The following is a 15343-nucleotide window of genomic DNA, read 5'->3' as shown; positions in this document are numbered from 1 at the left end:
GCTGAGTCAGGCTCTGTTGGTCTCTGAGCTGCCGCATGCACTTTGGCTACGGGCGCTCGGACCGTCACGCGCTTCTTAGGGAGGGCGTGTGTGTGAGGGCATGTGTGGTACACTGGGCAGGATGGGAGGGGCAGGCGACGGGCTTCTGGATGGCGTGGAGTTGCAACACGACAGCAAGCGAGTAATCTGATTGAGTAAAGCGTGAGGAGGCTATGAGACATGAAGACATCCACACACACAGCCCAGCAACTGGGTGAAATTCAATTGCTTCCATTTGGGCCTCACTAATATGTGCTAAGCTACAGCTGCTCGGCTGCAGCTTCACTGTGTGAAGGAAGTAGCTTGGGTCCATCTGAAAGCTGAAATGAATATGTTATTGCTGCCTGAGGATCTTATTGCGCCATCACATTAAGCTTCACAGTAGTGTCCACCTGCACTGTAAAGCAGTGATAAGAGTTCCATATATAAAATGTCAAAAGCAAACAAAAGTGAGGAAATACATTAGAGGCCACTAAAAGACAATATAGATTCAATAAAAAAAATAGCCAAATCTTGAATTCAATAATAATCATTAAAACACAAGAGTAGAACGAAACAATCAGACTAAAGACAAGTGGACAAATAAAACAAACGTGAAGGTTCATAAAATAGAAGCAGATCTGGGCGATAACGAGACAATTTGCTTTGAGCTTTGACAGTGTTGTAAAACATTTGTGAAACGATATGTGCAGCTGCGTTTATTGGACATTTGCTGCATGTCATTAATAAAACAAGAGAAGCAGCTCGTTTGGCCACGCATGGCCTCATCACTACGCCGCCACCACCGCTGGAGACCTTGACGCTTGTCCAGTGGATTCAGTCCTGGACCTCCCGGATCCTGAGCATCCACGTATCCATACCTGTGGCGTGCTGGTCTTCTCTTTAGTGCCCATGAGCAATGATGGTCCATCAAGCTATAAATCCTGACTGGCAGCTCAAATTACACCACATACTTGGCAAGCATTGTATTTTCATATTAATATTTAATTTGTTTACTAGGGGGTAGTAAACATTTTTATTACAATTCAGAGATGTCACGGCTGTATACAATAAATAAATACAAGCCGGACTAGATTTGTTCCTCCTCACTGAAAACTGCTGTCATCAGACCACCATTAAAAAAAAATCTAGTCTTGCCTGCAGCCTAAGCTGCCAAAGGCACTGGAAAAAGCCATTGCTACACAGCTTCACTCCCACTTAAACTGTGGCACTGTCCCACTGTGGCAGGGACAAACACTGTCATCTGTGGTGTTCCCCAGGGCTCAGTGCTTGGTCCTATTTTGTTCATACTCTACCTGCTCCCAATGGGCTGTATCATCAGTCGACATGGAATTTTATTTCACTGCTATGCTGATGGCACTCAGCTCTACCTCTGGACAAAGCCAACCCCCTCCTCTACCTCACCAACATCCCCTCTGACCATCTACCGACGTTCTACTTAGGAACATTGCGAAACTGCGTCCTCTATTCATCTTTGCTGATGCAGAAAAAACAGTGCTGCCAGGATCCTGATGAAGGGAAGGTAAATACAATCATATAACACCCATTCTGATTATTATTATTATTATTATTATTATTATTATTATTATTATTATTATTATTATTATTATTATTATTATTATTATTATTATTATTATTATTATTATTATTATTATTATTATTATTATTATTAAGCAGTGGGATGCAGCACAGAAGTCTAAAGACAACCTGAACTTAGTAAAATGAAAGAGGAACCACTCAGCCAAGCTGTTCTCACCTATTGTAGGTGAACCCCTGCAGAAGCACCGATGTGCACCGGTAGCTGCACTGAGTGTTGTTCGCAGGGGAGAAAAACCCTGACACAGCTTTAAGGATTAAGGAAGTGGAGCAGAATATCTGGAGACATACAATTAGCAGTTCAGCGGCCCCGGCAGCATTGCCTCCAAAACCTAATTTGTTGTGTGTACTTACCTCTGCATAGAGTGAGTGAGAGGTGAACGGGCTGGGACCAGCTTGTGGAACAGGGATCTCAGAGGCCGTGGCTGTGGATAATGGCAGCTCAGACGAGTTTCTGGGGCGATCGAGAGGAAAAAGTGGAAACTTAATGGAACGAAAAGGTTTTTGATCACTCACAGCTTCTGTACAGACTGTACAGAACTAGTATGTGGAATCACCCACACTCACCTTAAAGAGGACACGTGGCTCTTCTAGCATGTTGATCAATTCATTCATGTTTGGGGCTTAATAATATAAAGTATGTGTGTTTTGTTATCGTGTTTAGTTTCTTGCATATTCTCACCGTGGCAGTTTTACCTGCCAATGTGCAAACTAGAGCCAGATTCACACTTTTCTGTTGTTCATGTGACGATAAAGTTTAAAGGAAGAAGTCAGCAAACACTGGTTCATTAAGGGGAAATTAGTCAGCATCTTTTTTCATAGATGGTATTCTATAAAAAAAAAATCAAAGAACTACCAATAGCATTATTTATCTATTGATCTGTAATTTTTTAAAAAAAATATTTGAATATATAAAATAAAAATCTTGTAGCATTGATAAACATTTTGCACTTTAACTTTTTTAGAAGTTTTAAGAAGGAAACATTTTTAAATGTAAAAGGCTATTTTCTTAAAATTTAACTTTATTGACACCACACTGAGGAAAAGTGTCTGAATCTGGGATCTTCTGCTTCCCAGGCTGATGCTCTGAGCTACAAGGCCTCCAAAAACACTAAACCTGGTGGGCCTCACAACCTCTAAATCATCACTCTGCCAATTGACAATTGTGTTCTTTAGATTAGAAAATGGGTACACGAATATGGTGTCTATAGAGAAAGGACTAGATTATTAAAATATTTTATTTAGTGTCAGTTGTCAGTTGTGCAAAATGTGACACAAACCAAATAGCTCATCGTTATCATGCATTTTATTGGAAATGAGACAAACAATACACACATATTGCAAAATCAACATTTAACCTATTGTTGTTAAAAAAAACAAAAAAAAAAACAACTTTATACAAAACATCCAAACTGAAAGTCTCTAAATCGCTTAAACATAATTAGAGACAGTACAATAGGTGCTGGGTACATTGTCTCCATTAAAGTAGCTTTGACTAAAATTTCAACAGCTCTGATCTGGTTACATTCATGTGTAAACATTGGAGGCGAGACACTAGAAAAACACACACCGTCCGTTCCTTCTCCAACGCTGAGAAGCAGTTGCAGGACTCGGAGCCAATCGCCCCCATTCGTCTATGCTGGTTCCAACAGAAAGCACAGTAACTGACGAAGGGCTAGCGACAGCCGGCGTTGAACCCTGCTTTGTGTTTGGTGGAGGAGACACGGAGAAGCGTCGCGTCCTGGTCCCTCGGATGATCATTAACATGGGTCAGCCTTGAAATGTGCAAAGGAACAAATGTCATCTCCCACGCGCTGCATCATCTCACCGTCCACAATGATTGTTTCACCCAGGGCACTTGTGACAAAAAAAACCCCACACATTTGAAAGAGGAAAAGCTTTTTGTATGAGCTACATTTGAGTTCGCACAGGGAACATCTTTGACACGCTGATTTCCAAAGACACAAGGTGTGATCAGACTTTAGATACTTTAAAATAAACATCTACCCTGGTACATAATGTACGCACCCAGTTCTATTCCTAAGCAGCGGGCACAGTGGCCACGCTGGACGGAAAATCATTACCGAGCTAGACTTGGGTACTGCAAAGTGCAACAGGCCGGCGGCATATTTATTTTCATAAATACTTATATGGCAGGACAGAATAACCTCTGTACACCACTGCACCACTTCTACTTTCTGCTTTAAATCAGCTTTTGATTTAGACACAGAGGTTTGCTCTCTGATATGAGAACACAAAACACTGCAAGAATATGGAATCATGTCCTTTAGGTCTTTAACCCCACCCCTAAGCATAACAACAATGATTCGCAACAAAAACACAGATGGATTGGATGTATATTAGGTTGGAGCATCTTCATAAGTCCAGAAATTACTGCTATATTACGTTTTGGGTATCTAGCATCCAAAGCTGTCAGTCCCAAAATCATGGAATCTATCCGACCTTTAAGATGCCATGAAATAAATTTAGCTTGCACAGCTAGCACACATTTTTTTTTCTGACAACACTCCACGGACTGCTCTGCACTCATATGTTGGAGCACTATCACTTGTGGGATTTAGAGTCTCGCTCTGCCCCCCCTGTGTGGTTGGAGGATCCAGAGGCCGGTCCTTCAGGCCTGGGGCCTGCGAGCGTGCTGGAAGAGGCTTCGGACCTGGGGTCCAACCCTGAGGCGCTGTGCTGGACAGGCGGGCTGGTCTTCTGATCAGCTAGAGGGCTCATCAGCCCCAGGTTGGACAGGGCGTCCAGGGTGCCATCAGGGTCCACCATCATGTCAACGGCTGCAAGATTAGAAAAAAGGGTGGTTGAATTTCATTTAAGTGATAAGCACGGTTTATATGTTCAGTATGTGTGCGATTGCAAGGCTTTTTTGTCGTGAGGATGTAAGAGAGGCATCGGAGCCGTACCGAGCAGTTGCCTTTCCACTCTCTTCAGGTCTTGAATTATGCCGGAAATTTCCTGTTTAGAGAACATAAATCATAAATTAAAGCTGCCGTGAGTAAGTGAAAGTCCGTGCAACAAATAAATCAGCGCAGTTCACCTCTTTATCACTGCAGAAATAAGTTTGGAGCCGTGCCCCGCACACCCAGTGATGCTTTATGAGCCCTGGGACTTGTGCAGCGCAGAGACATAGCTCTTCAGAGGTTCACCTGAGGCCAGACTGGGTTAAAAGCACAATTTACAACCTTGCCCCTCAGAGAGACACAGAAGTTCTGCGGACTCTAACTTTCTGCCACGACGCCCTGTGAGTCTCTTAATGCCACGAGAATGGACGGTGCTCTCCAATGTACAATAACTTAAAAGGCCTCTTCAGGACTGGACCATCTTTGACTGGATTCACCAGACGGCTGCAATACTGTCAGCACTCAATATAATTGCTCCAGTGCTTAATCAGATAGTGTGTGTTGGGGGATCTTTGATACTATTGCATTAATCCGACCCAACACAAGACTGATGCATTACTGACATAAATAAATACTTGGGCAAAATAAATGCATCAGCACATACACCATTTTGTGTAATTTATGCAATGATTATTCCTTTGCCAAACATTATACTGATTAGATTTCCCTTGAAATTGAAGTATTTATTTTTCTGTGGCTGTACTCATTTCCTCAAAATAACCACACCTCATTTGTTCTCACTAGCAAATGAGAATATATACGGCATGAATGTACATTTCCAGACAGACCAAAAGGTGCACGGACCCTGCAACACGCCCACGTTCCCTCAGATGATACTAGTGCAGCTGAACGTGCTGACCGACTGCAAAGCCGCCTCAGCGACGTCGGGTTCACGAGCGCTAACAGGAGCAGACGCGTCGTGGACGGGTTTATTACCTTGTTGGAGCTTTTCAGGAGCAAGGAGTCGTGCTCTGCCTGCAGCTTGTTCTCAATCTCCTCCCATTTCCGTCCTTTATCCTTGAAGAGGATTCTAGAGACCACGTTGTCGTACAAATAGCAAAACACACGACAGCACTTTTATTAGCGCTCTTGTACTAGATGACTATACTGATACAAGCGTTTGAGTTGTCATCCTGTGTGTGAGAAGGTGCAGCTGTTTGTCAGAGTCAGTCTGTGATGTGCCACTCACGCGGCGCTTGTTGGCCTAGTTCTCAACACAAAGCAGGTATTTCTACGCGCCCGAGTTTCTGTTTGGACGATCGTTAATGCGACATTTGCTTTGTGCCATGCATTACAATGGAGGCGTCTGTTGGTGTGGACCGGCGGCGTCAAAGGAGGATCACCTGATTTTGCAGGTTGTTTTGTCGACAGACTGGCGTATTCGAGCTGAGAGTTGTGTCACAGATGCTAGTAGGAGACCGTCAAGCACCGCCTGATAGATGGAAGAAAACATTGTCAACGCTGGGATGCAATGACTACTTTTAACTTTTAACATCCTTTTTTATGCTGTTGCTAATCTAGCATAATTGTGGCCCCAACTGTTAAAATATTATTATTTTTACTGAATCTAAGCCAAGCTGCTTCAATCAGAGTGTAACTACTTAAGTGTCTTAAGTGTTGTTATATTGGGAGCGCCCCCTGGTGGCTACACTTAATCTTAGCGGCCAGCAAAATATCCTCAAGCAATTACATAATAACTGAAGCTTGTTCTACAGTACATTGCCAGGTTGACTGTACTGGGTTTTTGAAGTTTGTCTTTAGTCATCTCAAATGGGAACTACATAATAGTCATAGTAGTCATATACTATATATATAGAGGTGTTGCGTAACCTGAAAGCCCACACTCACTTGTTCTCTGTTCCACGTCTGCCTTCGGATGGAGCGGGAGCTCTGTCCGCCGGACCCTCTCGGTGCTCGCAGCTCCACAGAGCGGCCGTTGGTGGCGCTGCCGTGCTCGTTGGAGGGATCTCCCAGCTCCAGGCGGTCCTCAAACGCGCGTTCCTCCAGCTGAAACACCAGCACAACACATGCGATTTTGATGTATGATGTATATAGTATATATGAGGTGTGTGTGAGTATGTATATGCATCTAATTGTGTTTTGTAATGCGTTGACTCTACCAGCACTCCAGGGTCGGTGGCTGCAGGGCTGACTGAGTCGATCTCGCCTGCCACATCATGAATCTCCCTGGCGAGCATGGCCAGGTCTTTGGCGAGGTCTTGGCTGATCCTAATCAGGAAATGCAAACCATCACTACCATATATGGACAATCAATCTTTGTTATCTTTAGCATTGTATATATGTATAGTCATCTGCCTAAAGCAAATCCTTTGTATTAACCTTTTTACAAGTTATCACTATCACTCTTGTATTGCCCGCCAGAGCCCCCCCCCACCTTGTACGCACCTGGCTATTTCCTCGCTGTGTGCTGTCCAGTCTCTCACGTACTCATCCTGCTCCTTGGAGTGCTGCTTCAGCGCAGACAGGCCTGCGGGGTTGGGAGTCGCGGGCGCCGAACCCCCGAGCTGGGCCACGCGGGTGGATGGGAACGGTCGCGCGTGTCCCTGCTTGGACGCGTGTCGGTTGGAGCCGTACTCGTCCTCCGAGGTGGAGGCGTACTCCACAGGCACGCGGCGCCACCGAGTGCCCGCTAAGACAAGATGATGTGTGGGTCATGGTTTTGTTTACTGAACGGAAATGTGAATTAAAAATGATAATGTTATGGAGAAAATGCTCACTTGCAGGTGGTCCATAGGAGGAAGTGCCTTTACTCTTGTCAGGCAGCTTGGAGGCGCTGTTTGCCCTGGCTCTGGGCCCAGACAGTGAAGTGACATTAGCCCCTCTAAGTCCTTGTCTAATGGCATAATCACCGGCTGCCGTCCGGGCTCCCAGGCCCCGATTCCTTGTGACGGTGGCCTCCGAGTCGCTCTGGGCAGATGGGGAGCCCACCCTCGGCCTTCTTGGCTGCGCCAGAGCTTCTATCCTGGACATGCCTCGCTTTGCCATCCCTGTCCTGGATGTGGAGCTGGCAGTGGAGGCCTCAGAGGCCACCGACATCCGGTCAAGGTCGGCAGGTTCGGTGTCTGACGAGTCCCCCAGCCGAGCCCGCCTCAGCAGGGACGCCCTGGTCGGCCTGGGCTTGGGGACGCTGGCGGGTTTACCGGGCGCAGAGGAGGACGTGGCCTGAGTGGTCTTGGCCCGACTGGACTTGGTGCTGGCCCCCACGGTTGTACCACCCGTCTGCACTCTCTTGGGCTCCTGTGCGGTGGGCTGCGAGTCCGAAAGGAGCGAGTTGGAGTTAACGTCGTCGTCGGTGAGGTCCAGGGAGGTCCAGGGCCGACAGGCCTGCGGAGCGGCCGTTCTGCTCCTGACCTTTCTGTCCTGCGTCTCGCGCCCTCCGGCAGAACCTTTACCGGAGGAGCACACCACGGTTCTCTCCTTCTGCTGTCCTGCAAGGCTCCTACGCTTCTGGACCACTTTCCTGGCCCCTTCAGCCTGGCTCACTGTGCTTGTCGTGTCCACGTCTGACTCTGGGGACATGGAGCCTTCAATGGACTGACTTGGCGGATCAAATTGGTCCGAAACTGTGGTTTCCAGAAAGGCCGCCACGGCCTCGGAGTCCTTCTGCAGTGTGGCGCTGTCAACGCCCGCCTCTCTGCTCTGAGCTTTGCTCCCTGCGAGCCCGTCAATTCGCGGTATGCGGTCAATGGGTACGTTGGTGCTCGGCTTCTCCACGGTGAAACTCTCCTGCCGCAACAATGGCTTCCCACTGTTGTCTTTAGCCTTCTCCTCCTCCTTCCGCCTCCTCCGGGCCTCCTCCATTCTCCTCTCTCCGCTGGTTAGCGGACGCGGCGGGAGCTTGGTCAACGCGTTGGACTGGGCCGACCTCCCGCCGCCACTGTCCTGCGACCTGGATGGCGAGGAGCGACTGGGGCTGCCGCCGACGCTGCCGGCGCCTCCCGCAGTGCGACCGGCTCGACTCTTCCTCTTGTCTTCTAGGTTCTCCTTCTCTTGTAGCTCAGTGTCCTGTTTTTCCCCCAGGTCCGTACGCAGGCCTGAGCAGGGGGTCCTCCTTCCCAGAGCCACATCCTCGCACGGCCGCTGGGGCAAAGTTCTCCTCTTACGCTCCATGTAGCCAGAGGAGGCGAGCGAGGCCGAGTGGCTGGACTCACTTATTTCAGCTGAAAGAACACAAACAATGTTTATACTGTACGCCATATTCTCAGGCTTCTCTTTATCACAGAACATGCTTGAACTGCAGTCATTATCACTGTCAGCGCATGTTCTTGTACCTCGGTCTTCCGTAACCATGATGTGACTTTCCCCTCCTGATCCCTCGGGGTCCGTCCTAACGTGACTGGCGGCCAGCGTTGCCCACTGCGAGACCCAGCGAGGACCACCCACCACCAGTTCCTCAGACAGCACCTGGACAAAGGTGATGAAAAGACAGATTTAATACATCATTTAAATAAAAGAGGGCTTCTTGAGTTCAGCTTTCCACCTCTGCCTCCACACGTCCAGGCTTTCCCCTCTCTCCTGTACCCGACCCCCGGGAGTGGACCCTCTCTCTTTGATCACCTCCCCCCAACCTGGACACACACACGGCCTCTTGCTCGTCCACACCGAACACCTGAAACATATACAGACACAGTTGCACCAATGAACACATATCCCAATACGTTACATATGAGTCTGAGAAAGAAGACACCACACCTTGTCAATCATTTTCCTAGCCTCCTCCTCTTCATTGTCCCCATTCTCTGCCTCGATGGTGTAGGTGCCTCTGTCGCTGTAGTCGTCTCTATGGCGATAACATTCATCGCGGCCGCCCTGCTGATGCGATGCTGAGCCGCGCCGCCTCTCCACGAGCCCGCCCCCCGCTTTGGAAGTGGAGGGCTTGCGGCGCCGCGCGGGACTGTCCTCCTCAGCGAAGAGCCCCTCTGGCACGTTGGCGCGACCCTCCCTGACCTTTAACCCCGCCCCGCCCCAGAGCCCCCAGGGCTGCTCCTCCAGCGCCGCAGCCCTGCGCTGCTCCGCTAGTGCATTCTCCGAGTCGCTCTGAGTGCCGTCTTCGTGTTTACTGCCTGGCACGGGGGAGAAAGCGAAACCCCGAGTAATCAAACGAGCAAATGGAGCACCATGTTGCACAGGGAAACTATGGCAACGCTTATAGCGAACCTTTAAGACTCCGGAGGTGTACGGGCACGTCGCTCTTCACACTCTCGCCATCGTCCTCCGCTACCGTCTCCTTGAGCGCTAACGGCAGCTCGTTCTGGGCCAGCCAGTCAGCGACCTTGACCTCCGCTGCAACCATGGCGGTCTGAAGCGGACTCAGCTCCTCCCCGACCGGCCGCTTGGGGCGCGGCCTGGTCTCCGGCGCTGCCTTCGCCACCCGGTCTTTGACGGTGACCTTACCTGACACGCCGGGGTCGAACTCGATGGTGAAGGAGGCGTGGCCATGAACGGGCTCCGCAGCTGACTCCTGCTGACCCTCGGCAGCCACCTTACCGGCGGAGCAGGCGTCCTTGGTCGGGATCTCAAAGTAGCTCGGCTCCTGATTGGAAGGTGCTTGCATGCTGGGCTTCGGGACCTCAGCGCTTCTCTTTGTGTCTGTCATTGTTAATTGCAAATGCGAGAATTTGGCACCAAGGCGCCTCCTGCATGTAAAACCTAATTATACGTAACACTGTCCTTCACTACCTGCTTCTGCCTTGTCTCGCCTCCGTTCTGAGCTCCTCTCGTCGGGCCTCCCCGGCTGCTGCTCGTCAGCATCTCCGTCCCCCCACCAAGCAGGCTGTCCATAGAGCGGTGTGCCTCTGTGCAGAACCGCTACATCCCCTGCAAGTCAGGTACAGCTGTGGCTCATGGGGCAGCGTTTGACAGGGGTTACGACAGATGCAAAGGTCCAGGTCACATGCTACATCAGCCTCACCTGCTTTGTCCTCCGGCCTGTTGGGCTCAGGCGCTTTGGCAGCCGCCGCCTCGCTCGCTGGTGCCACTGCCGCTGCCTCAGAAGGTTTGGCTTCTGGTTTGGACGATTCCCCCTCAGGAGGTCTCTTCTGGTTCAGCTGAAGCTGGCTGCTGTACTTCTCATGCTAACGGATGAGACGGTAACAGCGCAACACAAGTGTCAGAGAATGAGGGAATAGGTTGAATTTCGGAGCCTCGTGTTCATGTCTGCTCCGCGGACCTTATGATAAACTGTAAAATGCAAAGCTGAGTCCTTCGCAGATGCTACCTGGGCAGTTTACAGTGATGAAACAGCAGATTCATCATTCTGGAAAAGTAATTTATTCCCCATTCAGCTAAAGTCTTCTTCTTTTTGACTAGAAATCATCAACTAAGGCATTTTGATGAAAATACACAAGCGCTTCCTGGCTGTCAGCCAGTAAGTTCTCACCACACACACACGCACACGCACACGCACCCACACACACACACACACACACACACACACACACACACACACACACACACACACACACACACACACACACACACACACACACACACGCTGCCTCACCTTAAGAGCCTCCTCAGGAATCTGCAGCTCTCCTCGGACCACGGTGAACAGGTTGGTATGTGAGGCGGGTTAAGGTAATAGACAGCGAGCGCGTTGCAGGGGCGAGGAACACGCACTGATAGGCCTATCTATTATGCAGCAGGCAGAGCGCGAGGAGCCGTCGCAGCTATTGAAGCGCTGGCTAAAGTTACAGCGCTGTTCACTGACCTTGTGCCGCGCGATAATACAAGACCGCATTCGAAGGATATCGTATCCAAACCTCAACTTGTCATCAATTTTCAGCGTGACATAGATTTGCTCCTGTATCCTCACGTCGTTGACGAACGTCTGCAAACAGAAGCGGAACGTGGTTCAGACATGAACAGCTTACATTTAAAACAATATATTATTTGGTCTGAGAGTCAAATGACAGTAGTGTTTTAAAATAACTTTATTGATAGGATGAGGTTAAATTACTGGCATTTTAATATTGTGATAATAGACGAACTTCAAGGATACTGCAAACATCCTCACACCTGCACAGTTAGTGCCAAGGGTTTGATTTAAAGTTCTCATGACGCTGAACTGTGAAAGCAGGACACACTCACCCCGTTCAGACTTCCCAGGTCCTTCACTTTATGTTCATCCGTGTTGGGCTCGTAGTTGATGACGGCGTGTTGCTTGTCCACACTGCGGGACTACATCGCACATGGTCCAGTCAACCACTGTAATTCCCCCCTCATCTCTGTGCTTTGGTTAAACATCCAGACTGTACCTGTAGCATGAGCTCGCAGTCGTCCCTCCCCACAAAGATCATCTCCCTGGGGAGACGGTGGCGAGTCCCGCCGCTGCTCACCAGGAACCAGGAAGTCAGACTCATCTCTGCCTCGCTAGCTCACCCCTAATGGACCCTGCTGAGGAAAAGAAACCGCATTCTGGAGCGCCGATCGGCTGTATCTTTGTTTCTCATGAGTCACGCTTTGCTAAATAACGAGGCGCCTTCAACAGACTTGAACCAGCGCATCGCTTCGCCTACCACTGTGTGTATGTGTGTTATAAGCGCAGCAGCTATTTCAGGTTCCACCTGAGGACCCTGACGCGCTCACAGTATCTGCCTACGGTGCCGCCAACAACATCAAGCAGAGCGAAACCTACTTACAGCTTAGAGAGTTCCACGCATCCTACCCAACGCCCATCTGATTTGCTCAGCAATTCCAGAGAGCCACTGGAAACAAGCAAGAGGAGTCGGATGTGTTAGGACCAGGATGAAGACAGAGATGATGCATAGAAACAATGAGGAGATGAAGAGAAAACAAGGTTTCGTTGTGTTTGTGCGCGACTCCTCTGCACACGGACCGGCACCACAGCTCTCTGAGACACTCAGCCGGTCGTCCGGGCTGCAGAAGCATCATCAGCACCCAGGCCCTGCTGACTCACGCCGTGAAGGAGCTCTAGATGATTTAATTACGCCCAGTTTGTCATATCTGGACCTCCTGTTTGTGCACCAGCTCAGTCCCTGAGGGGCTCGGCAGCATCCCCTTCCTCTGGAGGCTGGACGGCCTTAACCCTTTCACCGGCCTGGCTGCTAGTGGCCCAGATTCGCCTGTTACACGCTTGGCCGCACACGGCTCCATCCCCTGTGAGATATGAATCTCCAACAACACATCAACTATGCCCGCAATCGGCGCTATTGGGAGCACTCGGCCTATGGAAATTGGCCTGTTTAGGCCGTGACTCCTTCCAGCGTTTGTCGTAGAGCCATTTAATAATAGCAACGTGGCACGGGGGAATATTCTGTTTAAATAACCCACTGTTATAATAATCACGGGCGTCGTGGTGTCGTTGCTGCCGCCACATCGCGAATCCCGTGGATGTTGATTAGCGACCTGTCAAATGAAGCGCGCGATCTTTCGGGATAATCATCGTTGAAAACGCACTGTTTATTCCAACACGGGCTAATTTGGACGCGCATGCAATAACACGGATCACGTGTTATTGTAAAGCAGGTTATGGAGGCTGCCTGCTGACGTCTCCGCCGCTATGGGCGACGTATAGCCTAGGACTGGTGCACAAACACGGCGGGGCTCACTTGACCGTCTCCATCCTCCGCCGGAACAACGCACGCAGAACCGGCCTCCTCGCGGCGAAGCGAGCGGATGAGCATAAATGCCACTCACCAGGTGATCTACGGACAATCGGCGTCCGATGAGCGCAGGATGATGAAGAGTGCTGCTGCCGCCGCTGCTCCTGCAAGCCCGCCGCCCAGCCCAGCTCCTTTGCGCCACCGGCCCTTGGCCTCACGGTGGCGCTGTGCGCCCGTACAACACGAGCGCGGCCGGTTATGTAACAGTTCAGCGACAACGGCGGCAGATGATAGTGCTCTAATTATATTTAGGGTTATACATTATGAACAATGACACGCTAATGCGACATGCATTGGGGTTGCCCTGACCTTTAAATGTAATAAAATGTAATAATATTTTAGCCGATAAAACCTGTATGTATAACAATCTTTAAAGAAGGAGCCGGTCGACTCACTCATAAAAATAAAATACAATAAAAATATTAGAAACCAATAGAGAAAAAGAACAGTAATGGCAATCACTATGACTATATGATTATTGGCAGGTGAGGAGATAAATGCACCTATTATTATCAATTATATAATAATTAATAACTGTTAATAAGCTGCGTGTTGTTACACTGATTGTGCAGGTTTAAAATGAAATGAGAAATAAACAGAAATGAAACAGAAATTTCACATCCAGCTCCTCATCACGGGCCCAACGTAAGAATCATTGTTCAGATGAAACACAAGATGGAGACAAAGTACTGAGCTAGGATCAGGGTAGGTTTAGAGCTGGATTACTTGGGAACATCACATCAATTTATTTTGACGAAAAATTTTAACGAAATTATTTTATATATCTATTTTTAATATTTTCCATTACAGCTCATTGTGCCTAAATAAATTAGGTGTTTATGCAGTTAATATTTGCATTTTTATTTCTCCTGAGCTAAGCTTAACTTAAGTGTGTAGATCTACCTCATAGCATATTGCTGGGGTTATTGCCTTTGTTTCTTCAGTAGTGATCCACTAAAAAAAGCAACCTTAAAAAGCATGATTACTCTTGTTTATTATTGTTACTCAACATAATTAATCCTTTGTGCTTCTGTTAAGGACGGGGCAGTTGATTTTAGGTCCATAAAACCCTTTTGACAAATCAATCACTCTGTATAAAAACGTTAGGATGACACTCCGGTACAGCAGGTGGAGTCAGAGGTCATCTGTGACGTCACTACCGCGCCACAGCATCAACAGCAAAGAAGAAAAGTAACTGGACAGTCACGTCGTAGAACATAATAATGTTGAACGTATAAAGGTATATTGGGTCAACTTTAGACTAAACTACACAAAGTTGTACTCAGGTAGTATTTGCTTATAGGCATGGTGTTACCTGATGTAGCTGCTAGCTTGCGGGCTAACGGTAATGCTGTGCTGACATAATGTGAATCGACTTATTTTTAAACGACCACATTAATAAATCATCAGTGTAAGATCTACACATACATATGTTTAAAGCTGACGTGTGTTTTGATGAGTGAAAATTACACTGATCTGGATCGTGTTAGCTTATTATCCTAACCTTTTTCTTATATTTGCCTTTCAATTGGTTGGCTAACACACAAAGAGTGAGAGAGAGGAGGAGGAGAGAGAAACACGCTATAGGTATATGTCATTATGTTTTACTTGGGTACCGTATGAAGATGGAGAGATTTTTTAAAAGATATATTGCAAATTGAATTATTATGTACAGTCAGATGTTAGTTTTAGCAGGTGTGTGGATCGCACACACCATTACGGGCTGAGCACCCCTGAAGATTTTACCCTAGAACCGCCCCTGGGACGCTTTAGAACGCTCCCACCTCATCACGAATTTATCAGATCGTGTTTTCCTTATGTTATCACGAAATACAGTAACACGTTAAAATAGTAGATGGTTACGAAGATAAAAAAAAAATAAACCAATATGTGGTCTACATTGTACATTTCTCCCCACTGCATATTTATACATTAGGTGATAGTAAGAAACGGTGATGTCTGCTCCATTGGTGCCCGTGCTCTCTGCTGCGCTTCTACTTCTTCGATCACTCTCCCATCTCCTCCTCCTCCGCGCGTTGGCCCGGCCCCCTTGATCTCCGCTGTCCATTGGTGTCTTCGGGGTCTCTCTCTCTCTCTCTCGCCGCTTCCATAGGGAGTCCATAATGAGTGTCCATTGGT

General features: G+C 48.3%; 1 protein-coding gene across 3 annotated transcripts; it reads right to left on the bottom strand.

Annotated features, from left to right (window-relative positions):
• Nucleotides 1–2923: 2923 nt before the first annotated feature.
• cep170ab (centrosomal protein 170Ab) lies at nt 2924–13362 on the bottom strand. Of its 3 annotated transcripts, none has more exons than XM_029155932.3 (20): nt 13239–13362; nt 12221–12286; nt 11837–11975; nt 11670–11759; nt 11331–11409; nt 11083–11141; nt 10492–10654; nt 10260–10397; nt 9738–10169; nt 9273–9643; nt 9061–9189; nt 8852–8984; nt 7298–8740; nt 6966–7209; nt 6680–6788; nt 6408–6566; nt 5903–5991; nt 5496–5589; nt 4563–4614; nt 2924–4436 (listed from the first exon to the last, which is right to left on the bottom strand). In XM_029155932.3, exons 3-20 carry the CDS (start codon nt 11939–11941, stop codon nt 4201–4203), a joined length of 4125 nt encoding a protein of 1374 aa, XP_029011765.1. In that variant the 5' UTR covers nt 11942–11975; nt 12221–12286; nt 13239–13362; the 3' UTR covers nt 2924–4200. The 3 variants fall into 3 exon arrangements, with proteins under 3 accessions (XP_029011765.1, XP_029011756.1, XP_029011791.1); XM_029155923.3 differs by having other exon boundaries at nt 11837–11972; XM_029155958.3 differs by lacking the exons at nt 12221–12286; nt 13239–13362 and having other exon boundaries at nt 11837–12209.
• Between the last annotated feature and the right edge of the window lie 1981 nt (nt 13363–15343).

The sequence above is a fragment of the Betta splendens genome, chromosome 1 (assembly GCF_900634795.4).
Source record: "Betta splendens chromosome 1, fBetSpl5.4, whole genome shotgun sequence".
Taxonomy (NCBI): Eukaryota; Metazoa; Chordata; class Actinopteri; order Anabantiformes; family Osphronemidae; genus Betta; species Betta splendens.
This window is presented reverse-complemented; position numbering and strand designations above follow the sequence as displayed.